Consider the following 22,601-nt stretch of genomic DNA (forward strand, 5'->3'; position numbering starts at 1 on the left):
GACGGAAGAATATTTCTTCATATTTATTCCCTTTCTAATCCCTTCAAAATAAAAAATTATTCTCCACTACCACCTCAATATGAAAGTATAACTCTACATACTTTTTGTGGAAATTTGGTTTAGGCCACAAAAATAATTTTCAATTTCAGTACAAGTTGATGGACATTTCATTTTCTGATATAGGTCAATACAAAAAAAAATATTCCTCAACTTAGGTCAATAAAAAGTAATTTTTCTTCAACCTACTTTACCTGTTCTTTTGATACACAAAAATCAAGGTTTAAAAGGCATTAGGCACTAGTCAGACGATATGTAAAGATCTAGCGCCGGGGAATTAGGTGAGGCGTACTAAAAAAAATGCATAATAATATGCAAAAACATAAATTGAAAACTAGAGTGATATATAAAGTACAAAGTAGTAGAACATATTGAAAACATGCCCATCCAAGTATCCAACAAATCTCTTACAATTTATAAATAAAATAAAATAAAAAACTCAAATGATCTATTTTATCTCTAAGTGACAGCTGCGACTTTATGTGATTTTCTTAAATAAATAAAAAAGCAAAATAGTCACATAACAACCCAACCTACCTAGACGCACCTTGGTGCACCTCCAACTAGTTGGCCGCTTAGGCAAGTCTAGTGTTCTATTTTATTTTTTAAATACCTTAAAATTAATCGTAGCATTGACTAACCGTGTATTATCTAAAGCAGGGCGCGTTTCAAAACATTGACAAAAATAAACGCCACTAATTAACTCAATTCTAATATTGAATCGAATTCTCAATAGCTCCGAATTTAGCAATTTTTAGCCCAATGACTCGGTGGGCCTCAAATACCCCCGAAAACAACAGCCGCCTTGTTGCAGTGATTAGGGTTTACTTTAGACAGAGATAGGACGGAGAAGAGAGAGAGAGAGAGATGGGTGGTAAAGGAATCAGACGGAGAGAGAAGAATTACAGAGCAGCGCACGGTGGAGGATACACCAGGCTGCCGCCGCCACCTGATTACTCTAAAGCCGACGCCTTGCCCTCTAAGCTTCGCAAACTCCTCGCCTTCACTGCTTCTCATGATCCCAAAGGTTTTTGTCTTCTTCCCGCTTTTCTGAGGAAAATAAATCAATATTATGTTCTTAAATTCTCACTCTTTGATTTTACTTTTGTGAATTTTCAATGGTTTCAGACGATTTGAAGCTCTCAAAAGCTGCTGAAGAAAAAAAGAGGAAAAATGGAGTTGGTGCTGCTGAACCAGTAAGTGCTTTTCTTGTCAATGTGCTTTTGTTTATGGAATTCTGCGTTTAGGGTTTTGGTTGCTAGGTTGGTTGGAACAGTTTGATTAAATTTGAAGCAAGTTTTGGTAATGCAATAGCTAATCCCGTTGAGGTTTAATTTAAGTACTCGTGACTTGCGTATGATTAGGGATGTTTGAATTTGAGTTGGTCACTTTGCATGTTGTGTATAACAAATAAAAAAAAAACAATGGTTATGTGAACAGAAGCCCGAGGATGAAGTCGACTTTGAAACTGGATTTGATGACGAGGGTAATGCTGAGGATTCGGAACATCAACATACGGATGAGAAGAAAAAGAAGAAAAGAAAGAGAAAGCAAGTACAGGACCTTCGGTTTGAAAATGTAGGATTGGAGCAATCAGGAACTCGGCTAAAAAGAAAGGAGCGTAAGAAAAAGTACGTGTTTAACGCCTTATGATCTTCCATCGAATGCGTGTCAATGAATCATATGCAAAAGTGAACAGATTGCAATTTTGCCGGGATATTGTGTCGTTGTAATTTGCAGTGATCATATCAAACACGGTAGCCATATTCTACTGATTAGTGACAACTGACTATGTTTCGTATTTAGGTACTTGGAAGCAAAGAAAAACAAAAAGAAGGGGGGCAAGCCAGAAGAGAATGAAGACTTCCCTGGACGTGAGGAGATCAGATTTGGAGACGTGGTTCAAGCTCCCCCAAAGTTGGTTGTTCCTAAGGTAGTCATTCTTTATGATACTATGATACAGATTAAAATTATTCAGTTAATTAATAAAAATTCCCCTGCTTTCTAAAGGCGTTGAAGTATGTACAAGATGCTTCTAAGGAGAGGGTTCGAGTCAAGGCAATTGAGGCATACAGGCAGCGCAAAGGATGGAACGCAAGGCCGGGGATTCAACTTCCTCCTCCTGTGACTGGATCATTGTAATCAGCAAAACTGTAATGCATGTTTCTCCTTTTGGCTACTTGCCTGGCAGGTTTTCTGTATCGTAGTTTGCGATTCTACAGGAAACTCTCTTGTGCCTCTGCAATTCTGTAATTTATCCAGCAAGTTTTGATCTAAAAGTGTCCAATAACTTTCGGAAATATGTATCATTCTTGGTTCTTTTGGCTAACTACGTTTACTCATTCTCAAACGTATTGTTCTATCATAAAATATCAAAAATTGTCCCTTGAAAGTGACTCGAGTGCCCGAAATGTGACATTTTTCTACCGACATTTGGATGAAATCCAAAAACCTAATGATAGGCCACCTATCCCACGTTATGTTAGCATTGCTTCGTACTTGTAAATGAGGAGTTTTGGGTTCAACTCTTCTATCTGGCGAGTTTGATACCAACTTATGGCGGGTTCATTGTGAAGACGGAGACCTGGCCCTGCTCTTCATCCCCAGTAAAATTGGCCTATTTTGAAAAGTTAATAATCCAAAGAAGGCAGTACCAAATTGACAATTCGTAAAAGTTCAGGGGGCTAAACGGTAGTGGATCAAATGGATATTTCATTTCATCTTGATACTTGTACAATATCACTTTAATATAAAAAGGTTGTATACTAGGAGTCTGTTTGTCAACCATTTCGTTTTTTAGGTACAAAAGATGTTACATACCATGTGACATTACACGAAACATCCATACTTGAGTACCAAACCAAATTCAGTCTCTGTGGAAGGCACGAACTTGTAGACCTCCCTTAATGTGAAGATTAATCATCGTCCTGTACGTGACAACTGCGTTCTCATCGCTCAATTTGAACACGAAACAGCTTAAAAAAACAGCCGAGAAGATCTTCAACTGCCTGTAAGCAAACTCCTTTCCGAGACACATTCGCGGTCCGGCCTGTCAACCATCATATTATGCAAAGAAGTTAGAGGGATTTAGACATTTCCTGGATGAAGGTTAGTTTCAAAAGAATTTTTTTAAAACCTGAAAGGCGGTGAACTTAAAGGGGCTCTCCGGCTGGAATACTCCGTTCTCGTTGAGCCATCTCTCTGGTCTGAACTCTTCTGCATCGTCTCCCCATATGAATTTCATCCTCCCCATTGCATATGGTTGATATGATACCATATCTCCTTTCCTCACACTGTATCCATCTGGGAGAGTATCATCTGAAAAGCATATCTTTGCGTCCTGCAACCAAGGCGTAATAAGAACAAAACCCGAGGATTATTTACAGAGTTAGGCCTTTCATCTGTGAACTCTATATCTATGGGCGGAGATGGAAACGAAATTTATGATACTTCTGATTGAGTGAAGACAACTATGTGGTAGTGATGATTCGCAGATGATTTTCGTTACCACTGGAACTGCAGGATAGATTCGGAGAGTTTCAGTGATTGCAGCATGGAGATAGTGCATCTTTTCGAGAACATCTTCGCTCAGACTGTCTGCAAACTCGGAAAAGCTTGTGATCCTTTTCATGCCAGTTACTTGCTTCACTTCATGTACAATTTTTTCTTGTACAGAAGGATGCTTGCACAGAAGGTAAATGAACCACGCCAGTGTGGTTGCTGTTGTGTCTTTACCGGCAATAATGAAATTGAGGATTATATCCCGTAAGTATACGGGATTAGTCTCGGACGCTTGCAAGAACCTTGACAAAATATCTTCTCTGTCCACCTGCATCGAGCGTAAACAAAAAAAAAAAAAATTGTATCATGTTTGATGGCTCTAAACCGAATAAGAAACAGAAACTTACAGCTATTGTCACTCACAGTCACAGAACTGTTATCATTTTTCTGCATTTGCTCAATTTTTGTATGGATTAGCTTAAACACAAACTCATCGATGATTTTGATATTTTTTCGTAATGCAGCTTCCGATCCCAAATTCAGAAACTTCTTGATCCTCCAGAAGACATCTACGTAACGCCAGAGGGACAATGCACTTGAATTATCAAAAGCATCACCAAAACTCCTGCCTTCTTGACTGGATCCACACATGTTGTCTAATTCAGTACCAAATGCTACTTTGAAGATCGAATCCAACGTTGACTTCATAAACATATCCTACATTAATGACATAGCTAGTTGATTAGGATAATCAAATTGGCTTGGTTTCTTTTTGAACAACTGAACTTTGCAAACTCACTTGAATATCAATTGTCTGGCTGGCAGTTGCGATCTCCGACAGTTTATCTGCAACTTTTGCTGCATTTTTTTGGAAGACTGCACTGCTGAACTCCCTCAACATCCTTGTTGAGAACTCATGGCTTGATATCTTCCTCTGTTGGCGCCACTTATCACCATCAACCGTAAAAATTCCATCACCCAGAAGATCCTTCAGCAGATTGTAGTTATACCACCCCTGCTCAAAGTTTCAGGGAACAAGTTAGAGCCTCCCTTGTTGCTTAATGCCAACAATTAATTTAGTTTCTGATTTATCCAACATCAATAGTCCTAGCAATAAACTTGGCAATAAACTTCAAATTGACCATAATTTCCTTCTTTATTTTTTCAAAAAGGTTTGTTTTGTGCCTAGAACTGGATTGGATTGGATAATTCATTAGATTCTAAAGGAACAAATAACGAAATTTTGTCCAAGTTTAAGGTAGAAAATGAATTGCTTGTTAAGGAAACTAATCCCTTCCAATCCCCACAAAGTGGTAGGATGTCAACACCCCTATAACTTATACCTTTTAATCCCCACAATGAAAAATCATTCCCCTCTACATTCATGTCTTACTTGGAACGTACTTTGAATCTTATGAGTTGTCCAATCCAATCCAGTACTAAACACCAAACAAGCCCTATATGTCTCCTCTAATGGAAGGTAGAACCTGTCTTGAAGGGTAGCTAAATCAGACAAAGGAAAGGGAAGGAACTTAAATGCCGCATCTGTTTCAAATGGAGAATTGAATGGCTTAGAAAGTAAAAAAGGACCTCGCAGAATCATCACAACTCTTTCATTAAAATGAGATTTTGGTGAAATTTAATTGCAACCCGTTAAAACTATAAACATCTTCTAACAAGCAGACTCGGCGTAGCTAACGAAAGTATAAATCTACAGTCACACAGGTTTTTTGGGCAATTAACTGCGCAGATATTGGAGAGATATATACATACCTTGCCATAATTATCAAAGTTGGTTTTGAGAATGTACTCAACATTTTTTGGATTGGAGGTGTAAACCTCATTCCTGAAGGGCCCAATCAGCCTGTAGGTCTTGTACTTGGCAGCAAGATCAGTCATGTAGTCATGCAACCTGTTGAAGTTGAGCAGCTGGTGAAGGATTGTGCCAGCAACTGGTGGATACTTCCTCTTTCTCTTGGTCAGTTTCCAAGCTAGGATTTGGGCAGTGAAGATGGATAACAACAAAACCAGAGATGTGAAGAGGAATGGGTTTGACAGAAAGTCCATGGCTTGGCTGGTGATGCGTGGTGTGGTAGTTTGTACTTGAGAGAGAGAGAGAGAGAGAGAGAGAGAGTATTTTATTGATGGTGGAGGTTGCGGGAAGGAAAGGGCGCGTGGAGATCGGTCACAAAGTCTAAAGGAGTTCTTATTTAATAAGCAAATTGATGTGATGCGATCATGTGATGCATATGTAATTCTAACGTCTTTCTGTCCTCATGTGTCGTTTGCGTTAATATCAAAATTTTATGGATACACTTACACTCTCGTTTCATGACGTTTTATGACATTCCATGCAAATAATATAACATCATGTAAAGAGACTTGAGAAATTTATATATGATATTATATTATTAGTTTAGAATGCTACGATAATTGTGTACCTCTTGTTTGAGCCTGAAATAATAATTTGGGCCGAAAATGGTTAACCCGAGTTGAAAAGTCACAATCCTTAGCCCATTAGTAATCCCGCAAGCTAGTAGGCTTTTAGCCCAAGAAAGGGTTGATTCAACCGAGTTATCGTGCAAGTGGAATTGTGTGGCTCGATCAAGTCTTAAGTAAACTAAAAAATTTCCAAGGATCAGAATGACCTCTGATTAGGTGCGAATCATTCTAAGGATTAAAATTCATTCTTGATTAGATAAGAATGATTAATTGCATAAAGGAGTCAAGTTCAGAATCTCAGTTGGAATCAAAGAGGTCGAAATTGGATGAATATGAAGTTTTGGCTAAGAAGGGAATTAAAAAGATAAAAAGAGAACATTCAGGTAAATGTCAAGTAAACACAGTCCCATCAGGGCTTACCTCGGCATGCTTGTTCGTCGTGAAAAACATCCCTATAAACAGAAGAGGTTTGGCAACTTGAAATGCTCCTTTAACTCAACAAACAATTCAGACACCCTATGCAATAACGCTCACTCTACGTGAAACCCTTCTTAAACCTATGAGAAAAATACCATCCTAACCCTCCCGTCAAGACATCTTTAGTTTGGATAAGTAAACAACACTGTGTTGACACTCGACAACACTGTCGGTTTGAATAAGTAAACAACAATATAGTCGTAGAATCAAGCAGCATAGGAGCGCATTCACTTTGGAAAAATAAACAGCACTGCTTCTAGGTTGGTTGGTTATATATCTAAGTCTCGGCGGGCAAAGAGTTTCTATTTCTTTATCTTAAAAAAGTCACTCCATTAGCTTCTTGGTGAAGTGAGGCATTACCAAGTATTTCGTGTTCGGCACATTGAAAGCCAAACCATTTATTGAACTTCACAATGATCTAGCAACCTTATCTTCAAGTTTCAGAACCTAAGGCCAAGACGCATTCCTTCTTCGGTTGTAAACGCTCAAGTGCAGAAGTGAGCAGTGCATTCGACATCACCACCACATCTATTCTACTTGCCCGACCAAGAGTAGTTGCGATTTGGCATGCCCGCATGAAAGACATAGTTGGCTTATAGTTACTCGGCATGCGTGCACGTAGTAGGCATTGTAATTTTTAGGGCCAACATTTTGGCACACCGTGTAAGACCAGTGCTAAGATAACTACAAAGAACCTGACCATTGAAACTTGCTCTATCAAGAAGAAAACAACGATGAGAAAATCATCTGTAAATCAGGCACCTACAAATCAGGCGCTTGCAAACTAAACAATTGTGTTTCCTGGTGTATAACTTGCACAAGATCATCATGTTGCCGTCACACCAAAGCCTATGGCGCGCCGAGAGGTAGAAATAACTTTCAGGCTGTCAGAAGTGACCAACTATGTTTATTAAAAAGAGAACGAGATCCATCAATTCTGAACCTCAGGAAGGTATAGTCGAAAAGGTAGATGAAGAAGACAATGAAGCTTCAGACATACCTCTTAGATTTTTCTTTCTACATAGACTCGTCGAACATACCAAACATTTAGAGAACACTTTGGCGCGTGAGCTTGGCCGACTTAACCTCAAGCAGAATACAGATAATCATTACCACGAGGGGATACAACCATCCCATAAGGAAAAGAATTGTCTATTAACAACATTATCTACTAAAATTCTGCAATATAGGCTGGATACCACTGTTGAAAGACATGGGGCGAGCGTAGTACCACCTAAAAAGAAAGTATCTCTTAGTGAAAACAGAACCTTACATACACAACAGCTTAAGGCCAGTACAAGTGAAAATAGAGTCAGTTAGAAGTTTCCTTATGTGCTATCACCTTTGAATGGCATGGCTAGGATGGAAAAAAGAGGAGACGTGACAATTAACATAGAGGAAATTCAACGGATGATTGATTCGGCCGTGAACCCGATTTTAGTTTGTTCCCTGGCGAATCAAGTTTGTCCTTCCTGGAACACATTGCTCGATTCATAGCCAGTGTGGAGATGCCAACCATGACTTCCACAAGTTATGACTACTCAATTTCTCTTTGACTTCAGTCACATTTTCGTGGTATATTAACTTGTTGTCAAACTCATTGCAAACTTGGGACGACTTGGTTAGAAAATTCCATGAGCAATTTTGTAGGGTTGGAATAGAAGTGTCAGTGTCATCCTTGGCAAGAGTGGCTCATGCACAGATTATTTGCTTGCCGAGTACCTTTATCACTTTCGACCATCTCTAACTCTTGGGCTAAAAGCTAAATTTTTTAGCCCAGAAACAACTTTTCTGTTTCAACCCTTTTAGCCTAAAATTTTAGCTTGGGATTATTAGAATAAACTTAGGCTATTTTTTTTCTTAAATTAACTTTAAAAAAAAAATTATGTAGGCTATCGTACATTTATTTTATGAACATTTTAATCTAAAAATATTTAAATTCCGATAAATACTGAAAAATCACTAAATCGATACATGAAACTTATGAAACACTATGGAAGAATATGAAAATCATGATAGAGATGTATAAACACAAAATACATAAAACACACACACATAACACATGTGAAGCACATACAAAACATATGTGAAGCACATACACATATGAAGGACATACAAAACTTTCAACTTTCACCAATCGTTCAACTTTCACTAAACTTTCAACTTTCACCAATCGTTCAACTTTCACCAAACTTTCAACCTTCATCAATCTTTTAACTTTCATCAATCATCCTCTATATAAACACAGGTTGAATATCAATTTGATCACACAATCTTTCAACCTTCAATCATCCTCTATATTCACCTATCTTTCAACTTTCGAAGTGTTTTTGTTTCATAAAAATCCTCAATAGCTCATTAATGGGTGATAGAAGAAGGCGTAGCAGGGCAATGCAAATGACACAATACCAATCATAAACACCACCACCGATCGTAAACACCACCACCGTCCCTCTTGCCATTGTTGTAGTTTTCATGAAACTTTTCAATGATTTTATCCCACACAACCTTTTTATTTTGATCTGTGCCAACTGCACCATCTTCGCTAACTGAAACCCATGCCAAGCATAAAGCAACATCTTCTTCACAGGTCCAATTACGACCTCTAATATGCTCTCTTGCCATGTTGAACAATTTGGAAATGGAAAGAAATGGTAGAAAGAAAAATTGAAGAATTGTAGTTGAAAATTGAGTTTTGTGTGGATGTTTGAACAAATACATAGGTATTTATAGAGTTTTTGGGTGAATTTTGAGTTAAATAAATTTTTTAATTATTTTAGCATTTGGATTTAAATTTGGACCGTTAGATCTTTTTTTTTACCGTTAGATTTGATTATATTCAATCTTAGCCGTTTGATTCAATGTATTTTAAATTACATTTAAAAAAAACAAATTTTGAATCTGGACCATTGAATCAACCAACGGTCCGTAAAGCCCAATCGTAGGATGCAGAAAAGAGTCGTTGGGCTTTGGTTGGTGGCCGACAGCAGCCCTGACAGTGGCCCCCCTGTCGAGCGTTGAAGTCAAACGGCTTGCATGGGGCGAGTGCGTGAGTGAACGGGTCGAGACTGGGCTCCATTTGGCCGAGTCCATGAGTTTGCGGGCTATTTCTTGGGGGGGGGTATTTGGCCTTGGTTTGGGTTGGGTTTGGGGGGGGGGGAATAAGTGGGGTAATTTGGCAAATAGTCTAGGGTTGGGTGTGTGGTCCTAAGGTAGCAAAAAATTGTTGCAAAGTTCCTTTGCATGAGTATGTCAGGATATCTCAAAATGATCTTACTATGGAATTCAAGAAGAAGTTTCTCGACATGAATTTTCGAGACATTTACAAACTAGCCGAGCTTTTTGAGCTGTATGACCTTTTGCTTAAGGAGGAAATCGCCACAAAATAGCATCTCAAGGAACGATATACAAGAATCCAGTCGTAAGGTACGGTTTAACTGAGGGCAATGGGGACACCATATGTCAACATTGATGTTGCAGAGATTGTTATTGATAATTCATTTGTGTGCAAGGCGTTGTCTCACACCAACTCAAAAGACGTGAAGACATAAACAACTTCGATTAAGGTTGTAGTCCAGACTTCGAAAGTATACACTTTTGATATCACTAAGGTTGATATTTTCAATTAACTCCTAACGGCGATGATGATCTAGCTTTGGCCACATCATGTTATACCTAAAGCCAAAGACTTAAAGGTAGGGATGGGTACGGTTCCATTCGGTTTGATGTTTTTGCTGAAATCGAAAACCAAACCGAATTTATTGTTTGGTTCAATTCTCCATAGTTTTTTTTTGATTCGGTATAAGTTCAATTCAATTTTTTCTGGTTTGGTTTTAGTTTGGTTCAGGTTTTTTGTTAATTTTTATTTATTTTGTTTTCTAGAGTTCTAATCCTTTATATGCATAATGATGAATCAATATCCTTTCATCATCACACAAACATTAATAAAACAATTTTGGAGAGAAGAAAACAAATATAAAATTTACAAAGATTCTTACAAAATTAAAGAAAAATACTTGCAAAGAAACCAAGTTACAACCCACAACCCAGCCAAACTGGCCTTTTCTGCCATATCTAACATTCCAAACCAGACCAAGACTCTACAATTTAGGTCTCGGATCTTCACCACCCATTTCCCTTAAGACCTCTACAATACGCCTTGGTATTTCTTAATCTTGTTACTCTTCTTTGTTGCTTTGCACTTCGAAGGCTTTGTTGGTTTTGAAGGAGAAAGGTCTTCGATTTTGACCTTGTTGATGATGTGCTTCACGAGGACCCACTGTTTATGGCTCGACAAGGCTTCTACTTCGTCGGAGAAGGAGATCGACTATATTATCGAGTTTGGGAAATGTGTGCAAGGATGAAAGAATTTAGATAAGGTGGACGAGATGGGTGAGGACGGAAGTATTGAAGTGAAGCAACAACATTAGCTTTGGTTAAATACCCAGATAAAACAACGTCGTTATAGGGAAATGGTTAATTCAGTTTGGGTTGGTTTGGTTTCTGAACTCCAGAAACTGAAACTACACCAATCCATTTCAGTTTAGTTTTTTAATTTCAGTTCGATTTTTTCTATTTCAATTTGGCTTTCGATCCCGTTTATTTGGTTTTTGGTTTTTCGAACCCACCCCTACTTGAAGGAGAAGGCTTATTGCAAGTTTCACAATTCTAACAAGCAACCACAATTGCGTGGTATTTTGCGATGCTATCTAGGATTAGATAGACAACAACAAACTTAAGTTCCCTGAGAAGGCATAGATGTTAGTCGATATTGACTTATTTTCAACAACAGTAATCAATATGGTCAATGCCTATGTGCTCAAAAGAAATGGACAACAAAGGCTGATGGTTGGTGAGAATCATCCTTTGGCTATACCTTATGTGCCTAAGCAAAGTTCTCAGCCAAGGTTGAAAATTAACCTCACCCATCACAACACTTCTCCACACCAGCCTGAGCTGACTTCTTATGCTAATACTAATTCTGCCAGTCATGCTTTTGGTGACTAGATGAACTAGTGGTATTATGGAGTCGATATAAACCAGAAATCATTATTGTGGGGCCGAAAACTATTACTAGGCCTATTGGTCTAATTATTCTGGGTCACCTCAGGACCCCAGGACATCTAACTAGGGGTGGGTAAACTGGTATAAAAACCACGGGTTGGGGTGGGTACGGGCCGGTTCCAATTTTTTTAGAATAGAAATGGGGTGGGGCGGGGTGGGGCGGGGTGGGTCCATAGTATTTAAGGGGCGGGCTGAGTCCTAGGATTTGGAATAACGGGGCCCTGGACGGCCCGTTTCTAGTTATAACAATAAACAACCATTTCATAATTCTCTAACCCTAATCCATTATCCATTCCATCCTTCTTGGACTTAAACAAACTCCAACTCGAGTCATCTCCTTCACCACCATGACGGCACCACGTATTCCTCGTTCTCTTCTCTCTCCCACTCTCGAATTGATTGCATCGATTCTTCAAGATCTCTGTTGAACAAATTTGGATGGAGCATCGAAACTCAAAATGCCTAGGAGATCAATCAGAAGGATATGGAATTCATCTTCGGTTTGGTAGGTGATGGTTTTACCGTCGTGGTGACAGACATATCCGTCGTGCAAAACATATAGAATCATGGTGCTCGACACCCAAAAGCTCATCCCAGCTAGTGGCATGCCCGGTAACATGGTTTAGTTCATGAAGTATATACAGAAGAGCATGGTTTTGTATCAGTTCTGTAATGTGATCCCATTGACCACCGTGTTGCTGCCATCGTCGATCTGAGTCATATTGGAGCTTCGCGCCATCATCGTTGATTTGATTTGAGAGACAGAGACCTTGATTTAGGATTGGGAGAGAGGAGCAAGAGAAACGAGGACCACCACCTTCATCGATTCACCACCGGTGGTTTATATACTGGTATGAATAGCTTCAAACCCATTGATTTCGTTGGCAGTGGAAGTAATCTGGAACCGTGGAATGTTCTGGAGCTCTATATCAAAACTAAAAAAAAAAAAGTAATTGGACCCATGGACCCGCCCCGTTTCAAACGGGCCGAGTTAGGGTCGGTTCCCAAACTCAAAATTCCTTGACCCAATCTAGCCCTTCATGTTACTGTTTAAAACGGGTAAGGTCTGGTTCCTCCAAAATTGGGCCCGCCCTAGCCCTACATTTAACCATTAGGCCGAGGCTTACATCAAAGTTCTTCAAGAGTTTTCGATCAACTTGGGCCATAGTCTGGAAATTATAAGCCTTAAGTTCGACGACGACTTGATTTTGATGGAGGATTTTACCATGAAGACTACTTTGACAGTTCTGTAAAAGTATATACAGAAGAGCATGGTTTTGTATCAGTTATGTAATGTGATCCCATTGACCAATGTGTTGCTGCCATCGTTGATCTGAGTCAGATTGGAGCTTCGCTTCATCGTTGTTGATCGGATTTAAGAGACAGAGACCTTGATTTAGGATTGAGAGAGATGAGCAAGAGAGACGGGGACCACCACTTTCACCGATTCACCACTGGTGGTTTAGATGCTGGTATGAATAGCTTCAAACCTGTCGATTTCGTTGGCAGTGGAAGTAATCTGGAATCATTGAAAGTTCTGGAGCTCTGTATAAAAAAAAAAAGTAATTAGACCCATGGACCCGCCCTGTTTCGAACGGGCTGAGTTAGGGTCGGTTCCCAAACTTAAAATTCCTTTACCTGGTCCAACCCTTCCTATTATTGTTTAAAACAGGTAAAGTCTGGTTCCTCCAAAATTGGGCCCGACCTAACCCTACATACCCAGCCCAGCCCTACATCTAACCATTTGGTCGAGGTTCACATCAAAGTTCTTCAAGAGTTTTCGATCGACTTGGGCCATAGATTAGAAATTATAAGCCTTATGTTCAGCGATGGCTTGATTTTGATAGAGGATTTTACCACAAAGACTACTTTGACAGCCAGGTAGGAGATATAGGTGTGTCAACTACATAACGGACATTCAAACTGCCAAAGCCAACAGATACTTAGTTGTATAGGTATAACCTTCTAACCGGTGCATACATTGCGATGTCTAAGTCATAAAATGCTGGTGGCAGCATAATGTGCTCATGGCTACCTTCAAATTTTGTTGGTGATGTGACTGTACTTGAAGTTTTGAAGTTTTAAGTTGACTATGTACCCTTGGTTGATGAGGGATTAAGTCATGACGTAGTTCAAGGGAATGATGGGTTTTTGGCAAATTTAATGGTGATTATGATGATGATTTTGTTTTTTTGTTTTTTTGTTTTTTTTTGTTTTGTTTTGCATTACACAGTTTATGCTCTTGTGGGCCAGGAGCATTAGGTGTCGCCTTTTAAGCTCGTGCGAACAAGGAGCGTAGTGTGTCATTTGGTGCCGTTTACAGTTTAGACTCATGCAGATGAGGAGTGTTGTGCTGTTTGCATTTTAGGCTCGTGCAAGCGATGAGCATTATATGTCATTTGGTGCCGTTTGCAGTTTAGACTTATGCAGGCGAGGAGTGTTATGCCGTTTACAGTTTAGGCTGGTGTAGGCAATAAGCATTGAGTGTTTTCCTTAGGGGTAGTAGCGCTTCAAGAATCTGCCGTTGATAGGGCCGATCTTCAAGCCATCTTCCGCCATGATTAAGTAGGCACCGTTGGTGTATACCTCTTGTATTATGTAAGGTCCATCTTTGATGTAAACTTGCCTTTTGTTTTGTGAGTTATGATGATGGGCCTTCGTAATGCCAAGATAAGATCTCCAGTTTGGAAAGACCTTGGGTAGACCTTTTTGTTAAACATCTTGGATAGCCAGGCTTGGTAGCATTCCAAGTGTTGTTGAGCTTCGAGCCTCCTTTCGTCGAGTGCTTCCAACTCTTGAAGTCGCAGCTTTGCATTTTCCTCTTAAGTCAAGCCTTCTTGTATATCCATCCTTAGTGAGGGGATTTGACTTTCAAGTGGCAGAACAACCTTCACGCCATATACAAGAGAATAAGGCGTAGCTTGGGTAAAAGCCCTATATGTCATCCTATATGCCCAAAGTGCTTTGCTTATTCTTTCATGCTAGCCTTTGTTTGTTTGGCTGATCACATTCTTCAGGAGGTTGCACAACATTTTGTTGAATGCTTTTGCAAAACCATTGGCCGAAACATGATACATAGAAGACTTGTGCTGCTTGAACTTGTATTTATCGCAGAGCTCGTCTATTAATCGGTTAGAGAACTGTTTTCCGTTGTCAGAGATGATGTAGCGAGGCACACCATATCTGTAGATGATATGCTTATTAATGAAACGAACAACAGTTTCCTTCTTGACTTCTGTTAGGGGTACGACTTCAGCTCATTTGGAGAAGTAATCTGTTGCAGCTAAGATGTAGGCCTCTCTAGCAGATGATTTTGGTGCAATTGGTCTTACGACGTTAGAGGAAGCGAGGTGCTCATCGACGTATTTTAGAGCGATGTTTAGGAACGTCCGGAAGCTTTCCATGCTCCAAGTAGTCGATCAGTGGCTGTCTCCACTCTTTAGTGTTGACTGAAAGTATTGAGATGATGTTTGTATCATCCAGTAGCGTTTCAATGACAAGCGGGATCACCCTTCTTTGGCAAACTGGCACGTCTACAGCTTCGTCTTCTCCAAGCGCCATACTTGATGCTAAGTTAGCGAGAGTGTCTGTCAGTTGATTTTCTTTTCTTGGCACATGTTTTAGCATCACAGACTCGAACTTTCGGAGTAGTTGAATTTCTAGTCGGAAATATGGGACGAGATCATCTTTCCTCACTTCATATTCAGTCAAGAGTTGATTGATTATGAGCTTGGAGTCGCCATACACTTCTAGCGTTGTGATTTCCATGTCAACCACCATTTGGAGTCCGATAATTAGCGCTTGGTATTCAACGATATTGTTAGAGCATAACTCGCTTAGTTGGAAGGAATAGGGTAGTAATTGTCTTTGTGGTGACATGAATACTACTCCTGCCCCTGCTCTGTCTACTCGTGCCAATCCATCAAAGAACATTGTCCATATCAGGAAGATGTCGACGTAGAACACCTCCTCGTCAAGCAAGTCATTTGAGATTTTCCAATCGGTTGGGATTTGATGATCGACAAGGAAGTCTGCTAGTGTTTGTCCCTTAATGACTTTAGTTGGAATGTGGATGATTTCATATTAATTGGGATGCAACGCCCATTTTGCTAGTCGCCGATCAAAATTGGCTTGGACATGGCGTATTTGACTGGGTCAGCTTTGGCAACTTTTTATGCTTTCGAAAGCATTGCGGCAAGCGTCATCCCATATGAATGGAGGGTCATTCTTCACAAGTTGACTAAAGGGTTGATAGGGTCCTGCGAGGTTGGAGATGAAGCGTCTTATGAAGGCAAGCCATCATTGTAGACTTTTTAACTCGTGTAGATTCCTTGGCTTAGGCATGCTTTAAATGGCCTTAATCTTTGATTGGTCTACATCAATGCCACGATGCTTGACAATAAAGCCAAGGAACTTCCCAGAGGTGATGCCAAATGCACATTTTAATGGGTTCATCTTGAGGTTGTAGTATCGTAGTTTGTCGAACACCATTCGTAAATCCTTCAAATGATCGGATCTCTTCTTGGTCTTGACAACTACATCATCTACGTAACATTCTATGTGTAGCATGTCGTTGAAGATCTTTTGCATGGCGCGTTGATATGTGGCTCTAACGTTTTTTAAACCAAAGGGCATTACCTTGTAGTAGTAGATACCTTTTGGGGTGCGGAAAGCTGTTAGTTCCTCGTCTTCGGGAGCCATACGGATTTGATTGTACCCAGATGAGTCATCCATGAATAATAGCGCTTTATGGCCAGTGGTCGCGTCCACCATGATTTTAATGATTGGTAAGGGAAAGTCTTCATTTGGGCAAACATCGTTGAGGTCTCGGAAGTCTACATAAGCACGTATTTGTCCAAATTTTTTAAAGACAATGACAATGTTAGAGATCAAATTAGGGTATTGTACCTCTCAAATGAAGCCTACTTCGATTAACTTATCGATCTTGGCCTCAATTTGTGGGATAAGTTCAGATTAATAGCGTCTTTGAGTTTGTTTTATCGGTTGCGTTCCAGGCTTGACTGCCAGATGATGTATGGAAATGGTATGGTCAAGGCCGACATTTCCTTATAGGTTCAAGCAAAGACATCTTTGTACTCCAAGAGCAGTTGGTAGTACTCATCGATCTTATCTGCACTTAGTAGTGCATTTACGAAGATAGGTTTTGGCTCATCGCTTGTGCCTAGATTGAGCTCCTTGAGATTATCAATCATGGCTTGCCCTCCGTCTTCGAGTTGTGGTGGCGCAACAGTGACGTCCTCATCGGGGATTTCTTATTCTTTGTCTTTTAGATCGTGATGTGGAAGACATCTTGGACCTCATCTTTAGTGCCATCTTCTTAGGTTTGTTGGCGTGAAGATTGGCCAGTATGGATGATGGTGCGCCTTCTTACCTTCAATGGTCCTTTTATGTCAACCTTCAAGGTTGCTTGGCGTTTCATCCTTGAAGGAATTGAGCTTCGAACGTCGTCTTTTTCTGCTAGACTGTCGAGCTTTTCCTCCTTTGGCACTATCTTTCTCTTTCTAAAAGACTTTTTGGTTTCTTTAAGTCTTTCCAAGGCCAACCATCACGGATGAGAGCTAGCCATGTTGCTTTTTTTCTTGGGTTTTGACAACCTTTCGAAAGCAGAGCTTTAAGGTGTTGGCATGTTAAGCCTTTTAAAGACGGAGGTTCGGGCTTGATCACCAATGCGATCAAATGCTGAAATTCTGGGTTTTGAACAATTCAGCCTATTAAAAACTGGTGTTCGAGATGTGGGTTTAGGCTCATCTTGACTTTTTTTCAACGTTCACACTAATGTGCTGAGCTTTAGTGTTTTTCTCTTTTCTTGAAATCTTCATGAGCGTATTTGGTGTGAAGCTAAGTCCAGCTTTGTTGTTGTCAACTCCGTAACCATGCTCTTTCAACTTCTTCTGAGTCTTGATGAGGTCATGTTCTTTGTCTTTGACGATGTTTGAAACCTCTATTCCAAGATTTAAAGGGGAGGCGAAATCGTACCCAACCTTTGACATGAGTTTGTAGGCATTTGGGTCGAAACCTTTTTTAGTTATCTTGGTTGGAAGATTGCTCAATTCTACCCCATTTGGCAAAGGTTTTACGAAGCCTTGAGGTGGCTTTGAGATTTTAGCATCGCCTAGCTGTGTCAGAGGTAAAACTGCATTTTCCTTAAGCAGCTTTATGTCGTCCTTATGCAACTTTGCTTGTTTCGAACAGGGAGTGCCCACTCTTTTTTCTCGACATCAGGATGTATCGGAAGACAAGTCTGTTTGATCCTTTTGAGGGCGTCACATTTCCTTTGGTTGTTTTGAGCTTAACAGGCTCATCGTCGTTTTTGCTTTAAGATGGCACGGCTTCCCCTTCTTGCTCTTTGGGCACGGCTTGCCACTCATTCTTTTTTGGTACAGCTTTGCCTGTGGACTTGATCTCATTTGGAAGAGCTTCAGGCACCTTATCTTCATCTATGTAGAACTTGGTGTCCGTGAAGTGTGATTCAGCTTTGGTGAATGGCTTGGTATGGCCTTGTATCACCTTCACTCATTCTCGGTAGTATTTTAAACATTGGTAGAGGGTGGACGGCACCACTCAATTCTCATGAATCCAAGGCTTTACCAAAAGCAAACTGTAGGAAGTTCTCGCGCCAATCACATGGAATATCGTGCTCAACTTGAATTCGCCAATGGTCATCTCAACATGGACCATGCTAATCATTTTTTGTCCTTCTTGGTTGAAACCTTGGATTAGCAGACGGCTTCGGGTCAGTTCAACCACCTTGATGTCGATTGTAATCATTGTTGACTTTGGCATGATGTTTAAGGCTAAACCACCATCCATAAACATTTGGTTGACTTTGTGCTCCTTCATGTACCCAGAGACGAAGAGAGGACGGTTGTGAGGCTTTAACCTTAGCAGCAAGTCTTCGTCAATGAAGGTGATTGCCTCATGGATGGCACAGCATGTGGCGTATTCATGTGCCGAAGCTCCAGGCTTTTGTCCTTGCTTTCTTGCACTTTGTGGTCGTCAGGACTCGCCAAGACCGCTATTAGTGCTCTTTGTATCTCTTTGGGCAATCATAGCGCCTCTTTGATGCTAAAGTATGACGTCATGCTTTCTTTAGGAGTTAGAGTTTTCTCTTCCTTAACGACTATAGCTTTCCCTTTTGAGGGCTCTTCTATCTCTACTTCAACCATGTGACAGGCAACGGTAGTGTAGTGTTGGAAGAAATCCCTCGGGAAGTACTCATGCAAGGAGACGGGAATGTGTGGCTCTTGCTCCATAGGTTCCCCAGCGTATGCCTGCTTAGTAGCTCTTACGTTTTTCCTGGGCTTCCTATTGTTATGGTTGCGGTGCTTTCTTGCTTGTTCCACTTTTGGCTTTGTGGCTTGTGGTCTTAGTTTCCTTGTCTTTTTGTGGGTCACCAATGTCCATCCTTCTTCATCGTTGATAAGTGCATATCGTCGGTAAGTGCATTTTGTTTACTTACCCTTAGCGAGGGCTGTGTAGAAGGTGTCGTGTAGCTTAAATAGGGATGAAAATGGGCATGTGTTACTTGGAAAGGCACGAGATCGAACGAACCAAACACAATTACAGTAGAGTGTGTTGCAGATGTGTCTTCAAGATCGAGTTCAATTTGCCCTTGTTGTGCCAGCTTCATGATGAGCTCCTTGAGGATGAAGCACTTGCCAACAGGATGACTCACGATATGATGGTATTTGCAATACCTAGGATCATTAACATGATTCATCTCTTCTAGGCGCTTGTACTTAGGTAACTTGATCACCTTTTTCTCCAATAGATCGTCTAGCATTGCGGTCATGTTAGAGTCCAAAAAAGGTACGTCTTTTGCTCCAGCTCCCTCAATGTGTTTTGTACTTATCTTGGGTGCGAGAAGGCTCACCTTTTTTTTTATCTCCTTTACTTTGTTCTTGGAAGAGATCTTGACGAACACATAGGAGGTCTTGACGGGGGTAGTGTTGACGGTAAAAGCTTCATTGGCGGGCTTCTTCCCAGTCTTGTCTACATTCGGAATGAAAATCTTGTCATTCTTGAAGTCGGTGATTGGTTCATTTTTTCCATGGTTGGCGATACTTAGCTCCATGTCATGGGAATGAGTCACCAGTTCCTCAAATGTCCTCGGCTTTATGTCTTGGAGGATGTAGTGTAGGTCCTAGTGTATGCCTTGAATGCATATCTCAATGGCGAAGGTTTCAAAAAGCCGATCCTTACAATCCATACTTAATGAGCTCTATATGTTGATGTAGTCGACGACCGGTTCATCCTTCCATTACTTTATACTTGTAAGCTCCAACATACTTACAATGCGGAACGAGCTGTAGAAGTGGTTGAAGAATTCCCTTTCAAGCTGGTCCCAACTGTTGATGGATTCAAGCTCGAGGTCGGTGTACCAATAAAAAACATTACCTTTCAGCGAGCGCATGAACTGTTTGACGAGGTAGTCCCCCTCTGTTCCAGCGTTGTTGCAAGTTTCTATGAAATAGGCAATATGTTGTTTAGGATTGCTCTTTCTATCGAATTGCATGAACTTTGGCGGCTGATAACCCTTTGGCATCCTCAAGGCGTCAATCTTCTTGGAGTAGGGCTTTGAGTACAGCACGGAGTTATGTGAGCATTCTTGGTACTGTGCTTTGATGGTGCTAGTGATCATCTCCTGCAACTGCTGGATAGAGAGATCCCATGAGCGTTGTCGCTTGGTCTAGCTTCTCTTCGACTTTCTCCACCAGAGGCTCTTCCTTTTTGTCCGTTTCCTCTTTTGGTGGATCAACCTTCGGGTCAGTTTTGTCGTCGTGTTGCACCTTTAGATAGTTAACGAACATAGCAATTTGTAAGTCTTTCTCCTCCACAGTCCTTATCAGCCCTGCAATTGCTTCACTCATTTGAGCTAGCTACTCCTCGATGGAAGTTGTGCTAGTAGTCATGACTTCCATGGGTACGGAACATAAGCTGCTTGAGTCGGCATCAAAAGTCAAAGACTCAGAGTACTTCATCTAGCTTTCTTCCCTTGGTGCCCTTAGCGAGGCCAGCGTGATCACAAGTTCGTGCCTTGGGTGCTCTTGCTGCTTCAGCAAAGTTGATGGAGGGGTAGAAGGCACGGCAGATAGAGTTCTTGCCTTGCTTGGGGTTGTGACGCTTAAGGTGCCACCACTTGCGGCAAAGATACCTTGTTATTCGCGTTAGTAGCGGGAACATCTTGATCTTTCCTTGATGCCATTCGTGTTTTTTTGTAGATTTGAAGATAGAGATGAGAGGCAGAGAGATCCTACTAGGCGTGCCAAATTTGTAAACACAAAAATTTTGTATCGAATGAAACGAGAACACGTGTACCAAGTAGATTTGTATTGATTTGAATTTTTAGGTTACAATCTCTGTTTACAACTTTTCCTCTGATTCAGTTTTCAAATTTGATGTAGATGAGTGATTGTTGATCCCAGGGTCGCAATGACTTGATCTTAGACGAACGGTTGAACAATTGGTTCAAGTTTTGAGCTTGAAACAATGTGTGGATGGTCTTCACCTCAGGGGTGTAGCAAAAGTAGTGTTTGATGTGGGATTTCGTTGCTTCGAGGGTCTTGGCGACTTGATCTTAAAACGAACGTTGCTACAAGTTTATAAGCGTGCAACAAAGTCTTAAAGGAATCGGCATGAGCGCTTGTTGATTCTTCAAGGAAGTGATTCGGCTTTGGTTGAATGTTCTTCGAATAGAGCTTTGGCAGCATATTTGTGTTCAAAGGTTTTGCAAAGGTTCTTCTGTGTAGAGATTTTTCGACCCTTATGCTTGTGGGAGGACCTTGTATTTATAGACTTCTCAAGGCTTGCCTTTAGAATGATTTTAGGCATGTTTTATGTCTTAATTTCAGCCACTTTACTCCTTTGGCCGAATTTAAGGATCTTGTTGCCTATTTTGTGAGCAATCTTCAATTCTTACTTGTTTTACGAAGATGCTTTTGCTTTCTTTCCAGTTTTAGGATCAATTTGGATTCCCTAGCCGAATTTAAGGGGAATTCTCCCTTATTGCCAAATTTTGGGGAAGTTTTATACTTCCTTCGCTTGACTTGTGCCACATATCATTGATGATTTGTCCATTTGTGATGAGTTATATGCCACGTGGAGCTTTGCGATGCATCATTTATATGCAACGAAATTTACATGTCTACAAATACAAAGATTGTTTTGCTTTGAACATGAGATGCCTGCCCTAGATAGATCCTTAGTTGAACACAAGCTTAAAATGAAATAAAAAACATTGTAAGCCATTTCGCCAACCCCCACGCTGATGCTCGACCAAATTACAACTCGGCATCAAAGACGAGTTATTCATTTATTAAATGATGGTTTTATTCGGACGGCTCAGTATATGAAATGGTTGGCAAACATTATGCCAATCGTAAATAAAAATGGCACTCATCGGATTTGCATTGATTTTCACAGTCTAAATTTGGCTACACCTAAGGATGGATACCCAATGCCAATTTCTAATTTGCTAGTTGATGCTGCAACGACCATGAAATTTTTCTTTTATGGATGGCCAGGCTGGTTATGATCAAATTTTTATTACCGAAGCCGATGCTCAAAAAATGGTTTTTTCGGTGCCCTGGAACCCTTGGTATTTACGAATAGGTCATAATGCTCATCGGTCTTAAGAATGCTAGTGCCACTTATCAATGTGCAAAGAAAGCAATTTTTTATGATCCCATTAGAACGACTGTCGAAGTCTACATTGGTCACGTTGTGCTGAAATCGAAAAAACGCCAAGATCATATGACAGATCTTCAATGAACATTTGAACGGATGTGCCAACATAATTCAAAGATGAATCCTTAAAAAAATGTGGTCGAGGTTTCAACCAAGAACTTTCTTGGTTTCTTGGTTCATTAGCGGGAAATAGAGGTAAATAAGAATAAAGCTAAAGCTATTATTGATGCCCATCTGCCGACTACCAAAAAACGGCTCAATCTTTGGTCTACAAGATCAATTTCCTCCGTCGATTTATTTCTAATTCAGCCAGAAAAATGGAAGCATTTTCGTCTTCGCTAAAGGTTGAAGGA

At 40.4% G+C, this 22,601-nt stretch overlaps 2 protein-coding genes across 2 annotated transcripts; one reads left to right on the forward strand and one right to left on the reverse strand.

Annotated features, from left to right (window-relative positions):
• The first annotated feature begins 846 nt into the window (after positions 1-846).
• Positions 847-2,386, forward strand: LOC126597968 (uncharacterized). Its single transcript, XM_050264660.1, has 5 exons — positions 847-1,084; positions 1,186-1,253; positions 1,498-1,688; positions 1,864-1,990; positions 2,068-2,386. The coding sequence occupies exons 1-5, from the start codon at positions 925-927 to the stop codon at positions 2,197-2,199; spliced, it is 678 nt and encodes a 225-aa protein (XP_050120617.1). The 5' UTR covers positions 847-924; the 3' UTR covers positions 2,200-2,386.
• A 366-nt stretch (positions 2,387-2,752) lies between these two features.
• LOC126597904 (cytochrome P450 704C1-like) lies at positions 2,753-5,737 on the reverse strand. The gene is made up of 6 exons (XM_050264655.1): positions 5,332-5,737; positions 4,358-4,573; positions 3,982-4,275; positions 3,566-3,886; positions 3,194-3,397; positions 2,753-3,106 (listed from the first exon to the last, which is right to left on the reverse strand). Exons 1-6 carry the CDS (start codon positions 5,623-5,625, stop codon positions 2,924-2,926), a joined length of 1,512 nt encoding a protein of 503 aa, XP_050120612.1. The 5' UTR covers positions 5,626-5,737; the 3' UTR covers positions 2,753-2,923.
• Between the last annotated feature and the right edge of the window lie 16,864 nt (positions 5,738-22,601).

Source organism: Malus sylvestris, chromosome 2 (genome assembly GCF_916048215.2).
Source record: "Malus sylvestris chromosome 2, drMalSylv7.2, whole genome shotgun sequence".
NCBI classification, from domain to species: domain Eukaryota; kingdom Viridiplantae; phylum Streptophyta; class Magnoliopsida; order Rosales; family Rosaceae; genus Malus; species Malus sylvestris.

Coding starts and splice junctions, on each gene's coding strand:
- LOC126597904 (XM_050264655.1), bottom strand. CDS start 5,625: ATGGACTTTCTGTCAAACCCATTCCTCTTCACATCTCTGGTTTTGTTG. Junction 4,276..4,357: donor GCCAGACAATTGATATTCAA/GTGAGTTTGCAA, acceptor TCATTAATGTAG/GATATGTTTATGAAGTCAAC. Junction 3,887..3,981: donor ATGATAACAGTTCTGTGACT/GTGAGTGACAAT, acceptor CGCTCGATGCAG/GTGGACAGAGAAGATATTTT.
- LOC126597968 (XM_050264660.1), top strand. CDS start 925: ATGGGTGGTAAAGGAATCAGACGGAGAGAGAAGAATTACAGAGCAGCG. Junction 1,254..1,497: donor GAGTTGGTGCTGCTGAACCA/GTAAGTGCTTTT, acceptor TTATGTGAACAG/AAGCCCGAGGATGAAGTCGA. Junction 1,689..1,863: donor AGAAAGGAGCGTAAGAAAAA/GTACGTGTTTAA, acceptor TTTCGTATTTAG/GTACTTGGAAGCAAAGAAAA.